Source organism: Crinia signifera, chromosome 1, assembly GCF_055691185.1.
Source record: "Crinia signifera chromosome 1, ASM5569118v1, whole genome shotgun sequence".
NCBI lineage: Eukaryota > Metazoa > Chordata > Amphibia > Anura > Myobatrachidae > Crinia > Crinia signifera.
Window position 1 is genome coordinate 9,031,423 of NC_139217.1, and position 18,831 is coordinate 9,050,253.

At 48.6% G+C, this 18,831-nt stretch overlaps 1 protein-coding gene and 1 pseudogene across 1 annotated transcript in view; one reads left to right on the top strand and one right to left on the bottom strand.

Annotated features, from left to right (window-relative positions):
- Window positions 1-8,658: 8,658 nt before the first annotated feature.
- The window catches only part of LOC146025451 (proteinase-activated receptor 1-like), a 95,277-nt gene continuing 85,104 nt past the window's right edge, over window positions 8,659-18,831 (top strand). Inside the window, exon 1 of the mRNA XM_083155520.1 lies at window positions 8,659-8,744. Coding sequence (XP_083011646.1) covers window positions 8,729-8,744 — 16 coding nt within the window. The 5' untranslated portion in view covers window positions 8,659-8,728. The remainder of the gene's footprint in view (window positions 8,745-18,831) is intronic.
- Window positions 10,303-10,421, bottom strand: LOC146039767 (5S ribosomal RNA; annotated as a pseudogene).

The window sequence follows — 18,831 nt, forward strand, 5'->3', positions numbered from 1 at the left end:
GCATACCCGGCTTTATAGCAGTTTGGCAGGGTGACTACCGCAAACCGACTAGTCACATACCCGGCTTTATAGAAATAATGAACTACAATAGTTACACTATAATAAGTACATAGATTCCATTCATGAAGTTGTAATGGCTGGAGGAACATGCATATTAGATGTAAATGTGTAGCAGCAAATGATATCAGAAATAAAAAGAAGGGGAGATTTATGAGGTGAATATACTGAACACAGTTTATTTAATCAGTAATAGTGCAATGTTACAAAGTTGTCAAAACAAGTCTAGATGGTAACAATTGGAAGCAACACATGTAACAATGTTAGATAAAAGGGTATGTGCACATTTAATGTCTGAAAATGGTGAAGAGCAGCCAGATGTGGTGTGGAGCCCCTGGCCAGGGGTCTGTTGGCCGGCTGTTCATAGGGGATGGACAGTAGTGGTGTGGGAGGAGTCAGGTGGGATACCTGAATTCCCACAAAGTTCTTTAAGGTACCTTGTAAGCACAGTCCAATGGTAATGAATAGGTCCCCCATTGCAAGGTCGGTCCCTCAACGCCGCTTCCAGTCAAGGCACTGGTGTCCGCGGGTATCTGTGATACTGATGCCGATGATGGTGGATGCACAGGTGTGAGGCTGGATGGCAGTGGCATTGGGTTCCCGTGCTGGTACCGCTGGAGAGGCGCTCTGGGTATCCCTGTGCAGCGTGGTGATGCCGGGGGGTGAGTTGTCAGTGGGGAACGAGACCCCCACTGATTGTATTGGCTGCCCTGTGTGAGTGGATGTAAGGCAGCCGTGGTGATGTGGTGCGGGGCCCCTGGCGGTGTGGACTACACAGGTCCCACCACCACTGCCTGGAGCTGGGACCGGTCACTCACCGCATCCAACCCGGTCCCGGCTGGAACAACCCAGGAACAGCACCAGAAGAACAGTACCGGCAGGAGCTCGCTGGACATATATATTTATATATGAGGGGATATAAATAACAGAGCTACCGCAGTTAATGTGAATTTTCCTGACAACGTAGCAGCTGCTGGGGGTTTATTGGGGGAACTTAATCAAAAATCCTGTTTATGTGGCTATTACAAAACAATATGCATTACATAATGTGACACACACAGAGCGCCAAACTGCTATAAAGCCGGGTATGCGACTAGTCAGTTTGCGGTAGTCACCCTGCCAAACTGCTATAAAGCCGGGTATGCGACTACAGGGTGACTACCGCAAACTGACTATACTCGCATATCCGGCTTTATAGCAGTTTGGCAGGGTGACTACCGCAAACTGACTAGTCGCATACCCGGCTTTATAGCAGTTTGGTGATCCGTGTGTGTCACATTATGTAATGCATATTGAAATATTAGCAACTGTGCCTTGTATTATCCTTAGCCATTTTAAGGGCTATTGTCTGTCTGCTTGTGCCTCTCAAATGTAACTGCGGGACCAGACCGGCATTTCTATACAGAAGTTTAGTAGATGCGTACCCCATCACTTTTGTTTAGGTTCTGTACTCACGCCTCTTTGTTTTGGTATGCCCTTAACCCAGCCCATTATGATAATTTCGTTCATCAGGGGCGGGCTGGGCCGGGGGGCAGAGTGCCATATGCCCCCCGGGCCGCTTACCCACCCACTGGGTGCGGGCCGTGCTGCGGCTGGATCAGCTTCTCCAGCCCTCCTGCACTGGCCGCGGCTTACAGAACACGGCCGCGGCTACAGGAAAATGGCCGCCGGCCCCCTGCACTGAGGACATGTTCTCAGTGCAGGAGGCCGGCGGCCATTTTCCTGTAGCCGCGGCCGTGTTCTGGAAGCCGCGGCCAGCGCAGGAGGGCTGGAGAAGCTGATCCAGCCGCAGCACGGCCCGCAGCTAGCGAGTGGGTAAGCGCTCTCCCCCCCCCTCCCTCACCCCAGCATATGTGTTTCTGTCACTGTGGGGGCATATCTGGCACTGTGTGGGGGCATATCTGGCACTGTGTGGGGGCATATCTGGCACTGTGTGGGGGCATATCTGGCACTGTGTGGGGGCATATGTGTATCTGGCACTGTGGGGGGCATATCTGGCACTGTGGGGGCATATATGTATTTGGCACTGTGGGGGCATATGTGTATCTGGCACTGTGGGGGCATATGTGTCTCTGGCACTGTGGGGGCATATGTGTCTCTGGCACTGTGGGGGCATATCTGGCACTGTGGGGGCATATGTGTCTTTGGCACTGTGGGGGAATATGTGTCTCTGGCACTGAGGGGGCATATGTGTCTCTGGCACTGTGGGGGCATATGTGTCTCTGGCACTGTGGGGGCATATCTGGCACTGTGGCGGCATATGTGTCTTTGGCACTGTGGGGGAATATGTGTCTCTGGCACTGTGGGGGCATATTTGTCTCTGGCACTGTGGGGGCATATGTGTCTCTGGCACTCTGGGGGCATATCTGGCACTGTGGAGGAATATGCGTATTTGGCACTGTGGCAGAATATCTGGCACTGTGGCGGCATTTGTGTCTGGCACTGTGGGGGCATATGTGTATTTGGTACTGTGGCGGAATATCTTGCACTGTGGGGGCATATCTGGCACTGTGGACATCACATTGTGCGGTGTAATGGGCATCATGGTATGGGGCGTAATGGACATTACGGTGTGGGGAGCATTGGGTAATTGCCATCACAGTATGGGGTGTAATGGGCATCAAGGTGTGCAGCATAATGTGTAATTAGCATCACAGTGTTGGGCGTAATGTGTAACTGGCATCATGGTGTTCAGCATAATGTGTAATTGGCATTACGGCATGTGGCTTTATGTGTAATGGGTATTACAAGGTTCGCTAAAATGTGCAATCTGCAGGTACACAATACAATCATGGTACAGGCAACGCCCCTTATGATAGGCCACGCCCCTAATTTTTCGGAGCGCCTACGGCGCGCAAAAGCATTCCTTCCGACGGTGACTTGGCTGATTATGGGCCAGTGCTCTGGACTTGCCCCCTAGGCTAAAAGTTGCCAGCCAGCCCCTGTCGTTCATATATATCGTGTCAAAAGCACAAATCGAGAGAGTGTGTATGGTGGTACAATCTTTTTCTTGCGACTGTTTGGACGGGAGTACATCGGACGTCGCAAGTAAAATTGTACAGGTGTGTACGCGCGTGTCGGCTGTTGTTTGTGGACGGTCCGACGGGAGTACAGTCGGCCAAATGGTTAAAAGAGACATGGATTGTATATATGTGTACCCAGCTTAAGACACTTCTTGACTTCAATAAAGGCGCCAGGACCAGAAAGTAATCCTCCTATTTTAATTTCGCCGGTAACATCTATAGACTTACTCCTTAACTATCTATTACCAAAACCATATAAACTAAAGTATCATTGTCTGCTACTAATGAAGCAAAGCTGTGTAGAACATACTGTCTACAATGGAAACTGTTGCTTGATAAATGGGAAAAAAACATTCCATATATAGGTCAGTTTTAAGATATCATCGGACTACATGGACAGTCTTTAAAAGCAATGAATTCTGCCTATTTACAAGAGCTTTACCTACGGACATTACATAGAGTGTATATGACACCCCACATATGTAAATATAGGGTTTGAGAAGAAACCAGGAAATGTCTTAAATGCGGAATAACAGTAGCGGACTTTGCACATTGAGGGGGAAATTTACTAAAGGAAATTTGTAAAAAATAGGTGTATTTGTATCCAGAAATACACTTATTTTTGACACTATGGGGGAAATTTACCAATATGAAAAACCTAGTTTTTCGTATTGGTATTTTCCCTACGACTGCATACGACTGTTTAAGTCGTATGCAAAGTCGTGTTCCGGAGGATCAGTTACAAAGCAGTCATATACGACTGCTTTGTAACCCACCGATGTCGTAGAAATTCGTATTAGCGGCCGTATATACGGCCGCTAATACGAATTATTTCTAGCAGTCTGCACGGATCAGTCAGATCCGTGCAGGCTGCAATGTGTAAAAAAAAATAGAAAAATAAATAAATAAAAAAAAAAACGGCGTGGGGTCCCCCCCACAGCCGAAACCAGCACCAGGCTGACAGAGCCTGGAGCCGGTAATTAAAAATCAGGGAACCCGACAAATAGGGTTTCCCCGATTTTTAACAACCAGCCCCAGGCTCCTGCTCTGGGGCTGGTTCCCAAAATACGGGGGACAAAATGACTAGGGGTCCCCCGTATTTTAAGAACCAGCCCCAGGCAAAACCAGCCAGCAGGGTAATGCCACAGCCGGGGGGAGACTTTTTATGCAAGTCCCCCCGGCCAAAGCATTAACCCTACCGACCAGTCAGCCTGGCCAGGGGCCATGGGGGAGTGGGGACCCCCCCAATAAAGGGGTCCCCCCCCTCCAGGACTTACCTGACCAGGCTGAAGCCTGGTGCTGTCCTCGATGCCCCTGGGCGGTGGGCATCGAGCTGATGGTTTGGTGTAAAAAATAGAATAAAAACCATTGTCTTTTACTGGTGAACTATGAGTCCCAGCAAGCCTCCCCCGCAAGCTGGGACTTGGAGAACCACAAGTCCCAGCCTGCGGGGCATTAAAGGGCCCGCTGGGTCTTGTAGTTCCACAGTAAAAGAAAGAGTTAAATAAACACACTGACACACGTGAAAAATAAAAGTTTAATACATACATAACACATACATACTGATACTTACCTTTCTTGATCCCGTAGGTAGCCCTGGTCCTGATGTCCTGTGTCGTCCATGTCGGCTGTCTGCGTCGTCCTCCAGGTCCATGTCGACGGTCCGTGTCGTCCTCCAGGTCCATGGCGGTGTCCGGGTCCGAAGAAATCCATGTTGGAGCTGTGGAAGGAAATCCTACTCACCTGGTCCTGCGCTGAAGAAGTCTTCTCTTGATCCGACGTAGTCCAGGTAATCTTCATGCTGTCGCCGGTCCCCGCTGTCTGCGCTGTCTCTGCATCGCGCTGAGTAGAGATGCTGAGATTTTTCATATTCGGCGCCTCTCCTCAGACTGAATTCTATTGGCCGCCTAGCAGGCCAATCAGGAGCCGACTTTCTCGGCTCCTGATTGGCCTGCTAGGCGGCCAATAGAATTCAGTCTGAGGAGAGGCGCCGAATATGAAACTTCAGCATCTCTCCTCAGCGCGATGCAGAGACAGCGCAGACAGCGGTGACCGGCGACAGCAGGAAGATTACCTGGACTACGTCGGATCAAGAGAAGACTTCTTCAGCGCAGGAACAGGTGAGTAGGATTTCCTTCCACAGCTCCAACATGGATTTCTTCGGACCCGGACACCGCCATGGACCTGGAGGACGACACGGACCGTCGACATGGACCTGGAGGACGACGCAGACAGCCGACATGGACGACACAGGACATCAGGACCAGGGCTACCTACGGGATCAAGAAAGGTAAGTATCAGTATGTATGTGTTATGTATGTATTAAACTTTTATTTTTCACGTGTGTCAGTGTGTTTATTTAACTCTTTCTTTTACTGTGGAACTACAAGACCCAGCGTGCCCTTTAATGCCCCGCAGGCTGGGACTTGTGGTTCTCCAAGTCCCAGCTTGCGGGGGAGGCTTGCTGGGACTCATAGTTCACCAGTAAAAGACAATGGTTTTTATTCTATTTTTTACACCAAACCATCAGCTCGATGCCCACCGCCCAGGGGCATCGAGGACAGCACCAGGCTTCAGCCTGGTCAGGTAAGTCCTGGAGGGGGGGGACCCCTTTATTGGGGGGGTCCCCACTCCCCCAGGGCCCCTGGCCAGGCTGACTGGTTGGTAGGGTTAATGCTTTGGCCGGGGGGACTTGCATAAAAAGTCTCCCCCCGGCTGTGGCATTACCCTGCTGGCTGGTTTTGCCTAGGGCTGGTTCTTAAAATACGGGGGACCCCTAGTCATTTTGTCCCCCGTATTTTGGGAACCAGCCCCAGAGCAGGAGCCTGGGGCTGGTTGTTAAAAATCGGGGAAACCCTATTTGTCGGGTTCCCTGATTTTTAATTACCGGCTCCAGGCTCTGTCAGCCTGGTGCTGGTTTCGGCTGTGGGGGGGACCCCACGCCGTTTTTTTTTTAATTTATTTAATTTTTCTATTTTTTTACACTGAAGCCTGCACGGATCTGACTGATCCGTGCAGGCAAAAACGCAAATACGACATGAAAATGGTGTTCTATTTTCCTGTCGTATTTGCGTGGGTGTTTTACACCACTAAGCAGCCGTATTATCCATACGGCTGCTTAGTAAATCAGAAACCACCATTCTTTTGAATGGTGATTTCTGTCGTATTCTATCGATGGTGTAGACATTCGTATTTGTAAATACAAATACGAATGTTCCATCTTTAGGACTACGAATTGTTGTATTTTTGGGATTGTAAATCCCGAAAATACAAATTCGTAAAAAAAAGGTGTATTTCTCCCTACGAATACACCTTTTTTCTACGAATCCATTTTGGTAAATGTCCCCCTAACTATCCTGAATATACGACAATTCGTATCCGTATTAATAGCACATCAATACGACTACGAATTGCCGTATTTTTGGTATAGTAAATGTAAAAAATAAGTGTATTTCTGGATAAAAATACACCTATTTTTTTACAAATTTCCTTTAGTAAATTCCCCCCTGTATGTGGACCTGTTACAAAATTAAACGATTCCGGTGGAAAGTTATAAACTTTCTCTCTACTGTATTTCATGTAACGGTTTCCATGTAACCCTTGGCACTTTCTTTTCGCTTGTGGCCAATGGATAAAACTGAGACGTATACCCTGCCATTACGCATATTAATACTTACAGTAGCAAGGAAATGCATTTTGATACGTTGGACCGGGAATACAGCACATCTATTATCATCAGTTAAGCAAAAACTCCTACAAATTCTCTAGTTTGAAAGGAAATATGTGAGATCAGGTCTATCTCAAGGAGCCCAGAACTTTCTACGAAATGGACCCTATTCATAGATACTCTAGACTCTCATGCTAGAGAATATTTCTTTCAACTTCTGAAAATATTTAAAATGACTCTGGTACTTGTGTACTAGCACGGCGCCCATCGCATCGCAGACCATATCGCATGCAATGGTATGCGATGCAACGCGATATCGGCCGATGTTGTACAATGGCATACAATTTTAAAACTGTATGCCATTGTATATGGCGTCCCCTCGCGGGCTTCACAGGTATCCGCGGCCGCTCGCCATGCTTCGGGCTCGGTTGCTCGCTACGCTCGCCACACTTTCTATTCTCAACCCCACGCCGACGTGGATAGTGGAGGTATGGAAAGGTCGTAGGACGCGTACCGCCGCCCCTCGTGGGTCGCTGCGCTCGCCACGCTTCCGGTTCACGTTTATACTTGGGGGGTGGCGTGGGGGTGCATTTAAGCATTGTAAGCACCCATTAGGTTTATATTTAATGTATATGAGTTAAAATCGCGTCGCATCGCATGCCATCGGGTGTATGGCATGCGATGCGATTTGATTAAAAAAATCGGGCGACTAATTATCGGGGCGCCATGCTAGTACACAAGTACCATGACTCTTATTATATTATATATGTGTTGACTTTACACATTGTACCTTACTGCAACATGTACTATTTGTATTATATACCGCTTTCGGTTACGTCATGTGTTACATGGTCATACCAGTACAAGGAAAGCTAACAGTAATTCATGAACGAGATGATTATGATGTATTACGCTAACAATTGTTGCATTGAGAGTCAACATATATTTGTACATGATCCATATTTATACTGCAGTTTGTTCTCATTGAAAAACCTTTCAATAAAAATAATTTTAAAATAATGAGTAGCAATGCACAGTCTCTTAGGAAGCATCATTGCAGTCTATCTGCAGCAGGCTGGAATACACAGAACTGAAGAGCAGGCATGACAGGCCAGATATACAGGATTTAGGCAGGATTGTGACAGCAGCTCATATCTGTCATTATAAATGCAATGTCATAATAATCATGATCCTGGCCTGGAGATGCCACCAGAGACAGAAGTCCTCCCTGAAGACACTGGGGTCAGAGATCTCATAAGAATCACTGGCAGAGAGCGGGGGGGGGGGGGGGGAGGCTTGGCTACTGCCACTACTATTGGGGATAGTTCTCTATGTTCAGCGAATTGAGCACTCGGGGGGCGTGTTCCAATGCTCTGTACAGGTTTAATAATGTTCTGGAGCAGATTACTTATGCTAACAGGAAAGGGGGGGGGGGGGTCCCATGTTTGCACTTGAACCAGGAATAGCATTCTAAGTAATATATTTACTGTAGAGTCTTGTCGAATTGATACAATTAATGCGCTCCATGTGGGCATTTGCGTATTTGCCTGAACCTTTATTGTATTCCCATGGTCACGGTGAGACACAGGAGGACAGTTACCTGGCATAGGTGGAAGTGAAGGGGGTTCTTTACTGGTTCATCGAGGTAGTCCCTCCACCAGCTCACCAGGATACACTTAATTAGTTGTATAATATATGAGTTATCCCAAAGCTTCTTATTTACTCAGATTGGCCCATGAGTGGCCACATAAGGATGCATTCTGCCTGTACAGTCATGTCCTGGTGATCCCCCTTGGCCCGTCCGCAAGGGTCTGCCCTGGACCTTATTGTCTTATAGATATAGTAACGTGCTTACTGCAGTAATGTTATTCTGTTGTGTGGTGACCTCACGTGTTATTGTATTGTGCCAGATGAGGACATCGATTATTATTACCTTGATATCAGCATTGACGTCGTACATGGAAATCCGAGAGAGGACCCCATGAAGAATCGTCCAGGTAAGGGTCATTTTTGTTATTTTAGCTATTTTATAAATTTGTTAAAACAATATTGATCCAAAACCAAAACCAGTGAGGGAGTTTTATCACAATAAAAACCTAAACCCGGTGAACTAGAACCCAAACCAGCACAAATAGTCCAGTAAACATCTCTAACGATGTGGCATTCGGTTCCGCTACAAGCTCTTACTTTGTATCCTGTGTGGTCACATTATGAGTAAAGTTGGGTACACACTGGTCGATGTATTGTGGGTGTGTCCCCTATATGTCTCTGAACGTGTTGGGGGTACACACTGGTCGACGATGTATTGTGGGCGTGTCCCCTATATATCTCTGAACATGTTGGGGGTACACACTGGTCGATGTATTGTGGGTGTGTCCCCTATATGTCTCTGAACATGTTGGGGGTACACACTGGTCGATATATTGTGGGTGCGTCCCCTATATGTCTCTGAACGTGTTGGGGGTACACACTGGTCGATATATTGTGGGCGTGTCCCCTATATGTCTTTGAACGTCTTGAGGGTACACACTGTTCGATGTATTGTGGGTGTGTCCCCTATATGTCTCTGAACATGCTGGGGGTACACACTGGTCGATGTATTGTGGGTGTGTCCCCTATATGTCTCTGAACATGTTGGGGGTACACACTGGTCGATATATTGTGGGTGCGTCCCCTATATGTCTCTGAACGTGTTGGGGGTACACACTGGTCGATATATTGTGGGCGTGTCCCCTATATGTCTTTGAACGTCTTGAGGGTACACACTGTTCAATGTATTGTGGGTGTGTCCCCTATATGTCTCTGAACATGTTGGGGGTACACACTGGTGGATGTATTGTGGGTGTGTCCCCTATGTGTCTCTGAACATGTTGGGGGTACACACTGGTCGATGTATTGTGGGTGTGTCCCCTATGTGTCTCTGAACGTGTTGGGGTACACACTGGTGGATGTATTGTGGGTGTGTCCCCTATGTGTCTCTGAACGTGTTGGGGTACACACTGGTCGATGTATTGTGGGTGTGTCCCCTATGTGTCTCTGAACATGTTGGGGGTACACACTGGTGGATGCATTGTGGGTGTACACTGGGGTTTTGTCAGGGAAGACCTGACAGAGAGAGAAAAACGCTTTTTGGGCGCACTCCTTTTTTGTAAATTTACAGGTATTAGATGATTACTTTAAGACATAGCTTTTATTAAAGACTTTAGTAAAATAAATGGCACTTTAAGTTCAAGTAATTGAATAAGTTAAAAATGTAGTGTGGTCCTTAAACTATTATTGTTTAAGGAATAATAATTAGTATGTCACACTTTACTTTGTCATTTATGCACTGAGTTTTTCAAAGGTACGATTACCAGTGAACATAGGCAGAGAAATGATTTAGTTCCCTATATGAATCAATATAGTGTGCTGGTATTGCACAGTGTGTGTATACAAAGGTTACACACAGATAGGTCACAGCCTTATGTAGTCAATAGTTTCTAATAACAGCACTTCTCTCTAGCAGTCATGGGTACAGTGGTTAGATTGAAGCGACAACTTGCTTCCCCTATATTTGTATTGCCACACCTGGTCTTCCCCAGGGGTCTCCCACCTGGGTACTGTCCTGGCCCTCCACTGCTTGGCTTCCAAGTTCGGAGAGGGGTTGGGCAGGCCAGCGGGGTATGGTGGCAATACGTCAAAATTAGTGCAAGGTGCTTCAATCAATTGTTACTGTTTGGCTGTAGATAGCAGTGGCGCATCACACTGGGCCTTTTTGATGGCTTGATAGTTTTACAAGGGGTTAACGATATATAAATTACTGGAAAAGCGGTTATATTGGCAGGTAGGAACACCCTGGTAATTTGGAACAGAATAATATTAAAAATGGTGAAGTGGTTGACACCAGTTGTGTCGACACTTAAGGTAAATGGTTTGGGAGAAAAAACATTTTTTTGTTAGTAAGTAGAACACTTTATTGCAAAAAATCGTGCCTTGGAAAGCTAGCTGCCTGTAAGTAAAGTCAATTTTTGACAAGTATGAGGCACTGATTTAGAGCAGTTTGTGCAGGATACAATGAAACATTGTTAATGATTTTCTGCGGATAGACACAATGTTAATGAAAAACTCCTGGTTGATCAAAGGAAACAAGGAGATACTGTAGCCAGGGTATGGTAGCCGGTTTGTTGAAAACAGTCATATAGATAGAGAGAGGACTGACGTTGTGTTTAAATGGTTGACACACAGTGTGTCGACACAAATGTTCCCTGTGGTATGCACAGAGATGACGCCAAATGGGGAAAAAGAAGGGGTTAGAACGAGCACTTCCCAAATGCAGAGGCACAGGGGAGTGTGCTCGTGTACCTGCTGCCGCTGCCTGTGTTAGCGGCTGATGACGGGACTTGGCGTGTCCGCGGCTTGCTGAAGTGAGCGTCGCGGTGTTGGGCCAGACCAGAGGATGTGGTCTGCCGTTGACTGGCGAGGCGCAGAGAGATCCAGGGCGCACAGAGCCGGACCTGCTTGTGGCGTATACTCCGTCGCGGAGATTGACGGTTGGTGGGGTCCCGGCTGCGGCGCGTTGGTTATCGGTGATGTCCGGTAATTGCTTGAGAGGTGGGCTGGACGGGAACTGGCTGGGCTGGACACGTGTTTCGCCTATGTGGCTTCGTCTAGCAGTGCCATGCATTGTGGGTGTGTCAGCAGGGGTGCACCCCCTATATGTCTCTGAACGTGTTGGGGTACACACTGGTGGATGTATTGTGGGTGTGTCCCCTATGTGTCTCTGAACATGTTGGGGTACACACTGGTCGATGTATTGTGGGCGTGTCCCCTATATGTCTCTGAACATGTTGGGGTACACACTGGTGGATGTATTGTGGGTGTGTCCCCTATGTGTCTCTGAACGTGTTGAGGGTACACACTGGTGGATGTATTGTGGGCGTGTCCCCTATATGTCTCTGAACGTGTTGAGGGTACACACTGGTCGATGTATTGTGGGCGTATCCCCTATATGTCTCTGAACGTGTTGAGGGTACACACTGGTCGATGTATTGTGGGCGTGTCCCCTATATGTCTCTGAACGTGTTGAGGGTACACACTGGTCGATGTATTGTGGGCGTGTCCCCTATATGTCTCTGAACATGTTGGGGGTACACACTGGTCGATGTATTGTGGGTGTGTCCTCTATATGTCTTTGAACGTGTTGAGGGTACACACTGGTCGATGTATTGTGGGTGTGTCCCCTATATGTCTCTGAACGTGTTCAGGGTACACACTGGTCGATGTATTGTGGGCGTGTCCCCTATATGTCTCTGAACGTGTTGGGGGTACACACTGGTTGATGCATTGTGGGTGTGTCAGCAGGGGTGCACCCCCTATATGTCTCTGAACGTGTTGGGGTACACACTGGTCGATGTATTGTGGGTGTGTCCCCTATATGTCCCTGAACATGTTTGGGGTACACACTGGTGGATGCATTGTGGGTGTGTCAGCAAGGGTGCACCCCCTACATGTCTCTGAATGTGTTGGGGTACACACTGGTGGATGCATTGTGGGTGTGTCAGCAGGGGTGCACCCCCTATATGTCTCTGGACATGTTGGGGGTACACACTGGTCGATGCATTGTGGGTGTATCAGCAGGGGTGCACCCCCTATATGTCTCTGAACGTGTTGAGGGTACACACTGGTCGATGTATTGTGGGTGTGTCCCCTATATTTCTCTGAACATGTTGAGGGCACACACTGGTCGATGTATTGTGGGTGTGTCCCCTATATGTCTATGAACGTGTTGGGGGTACACACTGGTCGATGTATTGGGGGTGTATCCCCTATATGTCTCTGAACGTGTTGGGGTACACACTGGTGGATGTATTGTGGGTGTGCCCCCTATATGTCTCTGAACGTGTTGGGGTACACAATGGTCGATGTATTGTGGGCGTGTCCCCTATATGTCTCTGAACATGTTGGGGTACACACTGGTCGATGTATTGTGGGTGTGTCCCCTATATGTCTCTGAACGTGTTGAGGGTACACACTGGTCGATGTATTGTGGGCGTGTCCCCTATATGTCTCTGAACGTGTTGGGGGTACACACTGGTCGATGTATTGTGGGTGTGTCCCCTATATATCTCTGAACATGTTGGGGGTACACACTGGTCGATGCATTGTGGGTGTGTCCCCTATATGTCTCTGAACGTGTTGGGGGTACACACTGGTCGATGTATTGTGGGTGTGTCCCCTATATGTCTCTGAACGTGTTGATTGTACACACTGGTGGATGTATTGTGGGTGTGTCCCCTATATTTCTCTGAACATGTTGAGGGCACACACTGGTCGATGTATTGTGGGTGTGTCCCCTATATGTCTCTGAACGTGTTGGGGGTACACACTGGTCGATGTATTGGGGGTGTGCCCCCTATATGTCTCTGAACGTGTTGGGGTACACACTGGTGGATGTATTGTGGGTGTGCCCCCTATATGTCTCTGAACGTGTTGGGGTACACAATGGTCGATGTATTGTGGGCGTGTCCCCTATATGTCTCTGAACATGTTGGGGTACACACTGGTCGATGTATTGTGGGTGTGTCCCCTATATGTCTCTGAACGTGTTGAGGGTACACACTGGTCGATGTATTGTGGGCGTGTCCCCTATATGTCTCTGAACGTGTTGGGGGTACACACTGGTCGATGTATTGTGGGTGTGTCCCCTATATGTCTCTGAACATGTTGGGGGTACACAGTGGTCGATGCATTGTGGGTGTGTCCCCTATATGTCTCTGAACGTGTTGGGGGTACACACTGGTCGATGTATTGTGGGTGTGTCCCCTATATGTCTCTGAACGTGTTGAGGGTACACACTGGTGGATGTATTGTGGGCGTGTCCCCTATATGTCTCTGAACATGTTGGGGGTACACACTGGTCGATGTATTGTGGGCGTGTCCCCTATATGTCTCTCAACGTGTTGAGGGTACACACTGGTCGATGTATTGTGGGTGTGTCCCCTATATGTCTCTGAACATGTTGGGGGTACACACTGGTCGATGTATTGTGGGTGTGCCCCCTATATGTCTCTGAACGTGTTGAGGGTACACACTGGTCGATGTATTGGGGGTGTGTCCCCTATATGTCTCTGAACATGTTGGGGGTACACACTGGTCGATGCATTGTGGGTGTGTCCCCTATATGTCTCTGAACGTGTTGGGGTACACACTGGTCGATGTATTGTGGGTGTGCCCCCTATATGTCTCTGAACGTGTTGGGGATACACACTGGACGATGTATTGTGGGAGTTCCCCCTATATGTCTCTGAACGTGCTGGGGGTACACACTGGTCGATGTATTGTGGGTGTACCCCTATATGTCTCTGAACGTCTTGGGGTACACACTGGTCGATGCATTGTGGGTGTGTCCCCTATATGTCTCTGAACGTTTTGAGGGTACACACTGGTCGATGTATTGTGGGTGTGTCCCCTATATGTCTCTGAACGTGTTGAGGGTACACACTCGTCGATGTATTGTTAGTGTGCCCCCTATATGTCTCTGAACATGTTGGGGATACACACTGGTCGATGTATTGTGGGTGTGTCCCCTATATGTCTCTGAACGTGTTGAGGGTACACACTGGTCGATGTATTGTGGGTGTGTCCCCTATATGTCTCTGAACGTGTTGAGGGTACACACTGGTCGATGTATTGGGGGTGTGTCCCCTATATGTCTCTGAACGTGTTGGGGTACACACTGGTCAATGTATTGTGGGTGTGCCCCCTATATGTCTCTAAACGTGTTGGGGATACACACTGGTCGATGTATTGTGGGTGTGCCCCCTATATGTCTCTGAACGTGTTGAGGGTACACACTGGTGGATGTATTGTGGGCGTGTCCCCTATATGTCTCTGAACATGTTGGGGGTACACACTGGTCGATGTATTGTGGGTGTGTCCCCTATATGTCTCTGTACATGTTGGGGGTACACACTGGTCGATGTATTGTGGGTGTGCCCCCTATATGTCTCTGAACGTGTTGAGGGTACACACTGGTCGATGTATTGGGGGTGTGTCCCCTATAGGTCTCTGAACATGTTGGGGGTACACACTGGTCGATGCATTGTGGGTGTGTCCCCTATATGTCTCTGAACGTGTTGGGGTACACACTGGTCAATGTATTGTGGGTGTGCCCCCTATATGTCTCTGAACGTGTTGGGGATACACACTGGTCGATGTATTGTGGGAGTGCCCCCTATATGTCTCTGAACGTGCTGGGGGTACACACTGGTCGATGTTTTGTGGGTGTACCCCTATATGTCTCTGAACGTCTTGGGGTACACACTGGTCGATGCATTGTGGGTGTGTCCCCTATATGTCTCTGAACGTTTTGAGGGTACACACTGGTCGATGTATTGTGGGTGTGTCCCCTATATGTCTCTGAACGTGTTGAGGGTACACACTGGTCGATGTATTGTGGGTGTGCCCCCTATATGTCTCTGAACATGTTGGGGATACACACTGGTCGATGTATTGTGGGTGTGTCCCCTATATGTCTCTGAACGTGTTGAGGGTACACACTGGTCGATGTATTGTGGGTGTGTCCCCTATATGTCTCTGAACGTGTTGAGGGTACACACTGGTCGATGTATTGTGGGTGTGCCCCCTATATGTCTCTGAACGTGTTGGGGTACACACTGGTGGATGTATTGTGGGTGTGTCCCCTATGTGTCTCTGAACGTGTTGTGGATACACACTGGTCGATGTATTGTGGGTGTGTCCCCTATATGTCTCTGAACATGTTGGGGGTACACACTGGTGGATGTATTGTGGGTGTGTCCCCTATGTGTCTCTGAACATGTTGGGGGTACACACTGGTCGATGTATTGTGGGTGTGTCCCCTATGTGTCTCTGAACGTGTTGAGGGTACACACTGGTCAATGTATTGTGGGTGTGTCCCCTATGTGTCTCTGAACGTGTTGGGGTACACACTGGTCGATGTATTGTGGGTGTGTCCCCTATGTGTCTCTGAACATGTTGGGGGTACACACTGGTGGATGCATTGTGGGTGTGTCAGCAGGGGTGCACCCCCTATATGTCTCTGAACGTGTTGGGGTACACACTGGTGGATGTATTGTGGGTGTGTCCCCTATGTGTCTCTGAACATGTTGGGGTACACACTGGTCGATGTATTGTGGGCGTGTCCCCTATATGTCTCTGAACGTGTTGGGGTACACACTGGTGGATGTATTGTGGGTGTGTCCCCTATGTGTCTCTGAACGTGTTGAGGGTACACACTGGTGGATGTATTGTGGGCGTGTCCCCTATATGTCTCTGAACGTGTTGAGGGTACACACTGGTCGATGTGTTGTGGGCGTATCCCCTATATGTCTCTGAACGTGTTGAGGGTACACACTGGTCGATGTATTGTGGGCGTGTCCCCTATATGTCTCTGAACGTGTTGAGGGTACACACTGGTCGATGTATTGTGGGAGTTTCCCCTATATGTCTCTGAACGTGTTGAGGGTACACACTGGTCGATGTATTGTGGGCGTGTCCCCTATATGTCTCTGAACATGTTGGGGGTACACACTGGTCGATGTATTGTGGGTGTGTCCTCTATATGTCTTTGAACGTGTTGAGGGTACACACTGGTCGATGTATTGTGGGTGTGTCCCCTATATGTCTCTGAACGTGTTGAGGGTACACACTGGTCGATGTATTGTGGGTGTGTCCTCTATATGTCTTTGAACGTGTTGAGGGTACACACTGGTCGATGTATTGTGGGCGTGTCCCCTATATGTCTCTGAACGTGTTGGGGGTACACACTGGTTGATGCATTGTGGGTGTGTCAGCAGGGGTGCACCCCCTATATGTCTCTGAACGTGTTGGGGTACACACTGGTCGATGTATTGTGGGTGTGTCCCCTATATGTCCCTGAACATGTTTGGGGTACACACTGGTGGATGCATTGTGGGTGTGTCAGCAGGGGTGCACCCCCTATATGTCTATGAATGTGTTGGGGTACACACTGGTGGATGCATTGTGGGTGTGTCAGCAGGGGTGCACCCCCTATATGTCTCTGGACATGTTGGGGGTACACACTGGTCGATGCATTGTGGGTGTATCAGCAGGGGTGCACCCCCTATATGTCTCTGAACGTGTTGAGGGTACACACTGGTCGATGTATTGTGGGTGTGTCCCCTATATTTCTCTGAACATGTTGAGGGCACACACTGGTCGATGTATTGTGGGTGTGTCCCCTATATGTCTCTGAAAGTGTTGGGGGTACACACTGGTCGATGTATTGGGGGTGTGTCCCCTATATGTCTCTGAACGTGTTGGGGTACACACTGGTGGATGTATTGTGGGTGTGCCCCCTATATGTCTCTGAACGTGTTGGGGTACACAATGGTCGATGTATTGTGGGCGTGTCCCCTATATGTCTCTGAACATGTTGGGGTACACACTGGTCGATGTATTGTGGGTGTGTCCCCTATATGTCTCTGAACGTGTTGAGGGTACACACTGGTCGATGTATTGTGGGCGTGTCCCCTATATGTCTCTGAACGTGTTGGGGGTACACACTGGTCGATGTATTGTGGGTGTGTCCCCTATATGTCTCTGAACATGTTGGGGGTACACACTGGTCGATGCATTGTGGGTGTGTCCCCTATATGTCTCTGAACGTGTTGGGGGTACACACTGGTCGATGTATTGTGGGTGTGTCCCCTATATGTCTCTGAACGTGTTGATTGTACACACTGGTGGATGTATTGTGGGCGTGTCCCCTATATGTCTCTGAACATGTTGGGGGTACACACTGGTCGATGTATTGTGGGCGTGTCCCCTATATGTCTCTCAACGTGTTGAGGGTACACACTGGTCGATGTATTGTGGGTGTGTCCCCTATATGTCTCTGAACATGTTGGGGGTACACACTGGTCGATGTATTGTGGGTGTGCCCCCTATATGTCTCTGAACGTGTTGAGGGTACACACTGGTCGATGTATTGGGGGGGTGTCCCCTATATGTCTCTGAACATGTTGGGGGTACACACTGGTCGATGCATTGTGGGTGTGTCCCCTATATGTCTCTGAACGTGTTGGGGTACACACTGGTCGATGTATTGTGGGTGTGCCCCCTATATGTCTCTGAACGTGTTGGGGATACACACTGGTCGATGTATTGTGGGAGTGCCCCCTATATGTCTCTGAACGTGCTGGGGGTACACACTGGTCGATGTATTGTGGGTGTACCCCTATATGTCTCTGAACGTCTTGGGGTACACACTGGTCGATGCATTGTGGGTGTGTCCCCTATATGTCTCTGAACGTTTTGAGGGTACACACTGGTCGATGTATTGTGGGTGTGTCCCCTATATGTCTCTGAACGTGTTGAGGGTACACACTGGTCGATGTATTGTTAGTGTGCCCCCTATATGTCTCTGAACATGTTGGGGATACACACTGGTCGATGTATTGTGGGTGTGTCCCCTATATGTCTCTGAACGTGTTGAGGGTACACACTGGTCGATGTATTGTGGGTGTGTCCCCTATATGTCTCTGAACGTGTTGAGGGTACACACTGGTCGATGTATTGGGGGTGTGTCCCCTATATGTCTCTGAACGTGTTGGGGTACACACTGGTCAATGTATTGTGGGTGTGCCCCCTATATGTCTCTAAACGTGTTGGGGATACACACTGGTCGATGTATTGTGGGTGTGCCCCCTATATGTCTCTGAACGTGTTGAGGGTACACACTGGTGGATGTATTGTGGGCGTGTCCCCTATATGTCTCTGAACATGTTGGGGGTACACACTGGTCGATGTATTGTGGGTGTGTCCCCTATATGTCTCTGTACATGTTGGGGGTACACACTGGTCGATGTATTGTGGGTGTGCCCCCTATATGTCTCTGAACGTGTTGAGGGTACACACTGGTCGATGTATTGGGGGTGTGTCCCCTAGGTCTCTGAACATGTTGGGGGTACACACTGGTCGATGCATTGTGGGTGTGTCCCCTATATGTCTCTGAACGTGTTGGGGTACACACTGGTCAATGTATTGTGGGTGTGCCCCCTATATGTCTCTGAACGTGTTGGGGGATACACACTGGTCGATGTA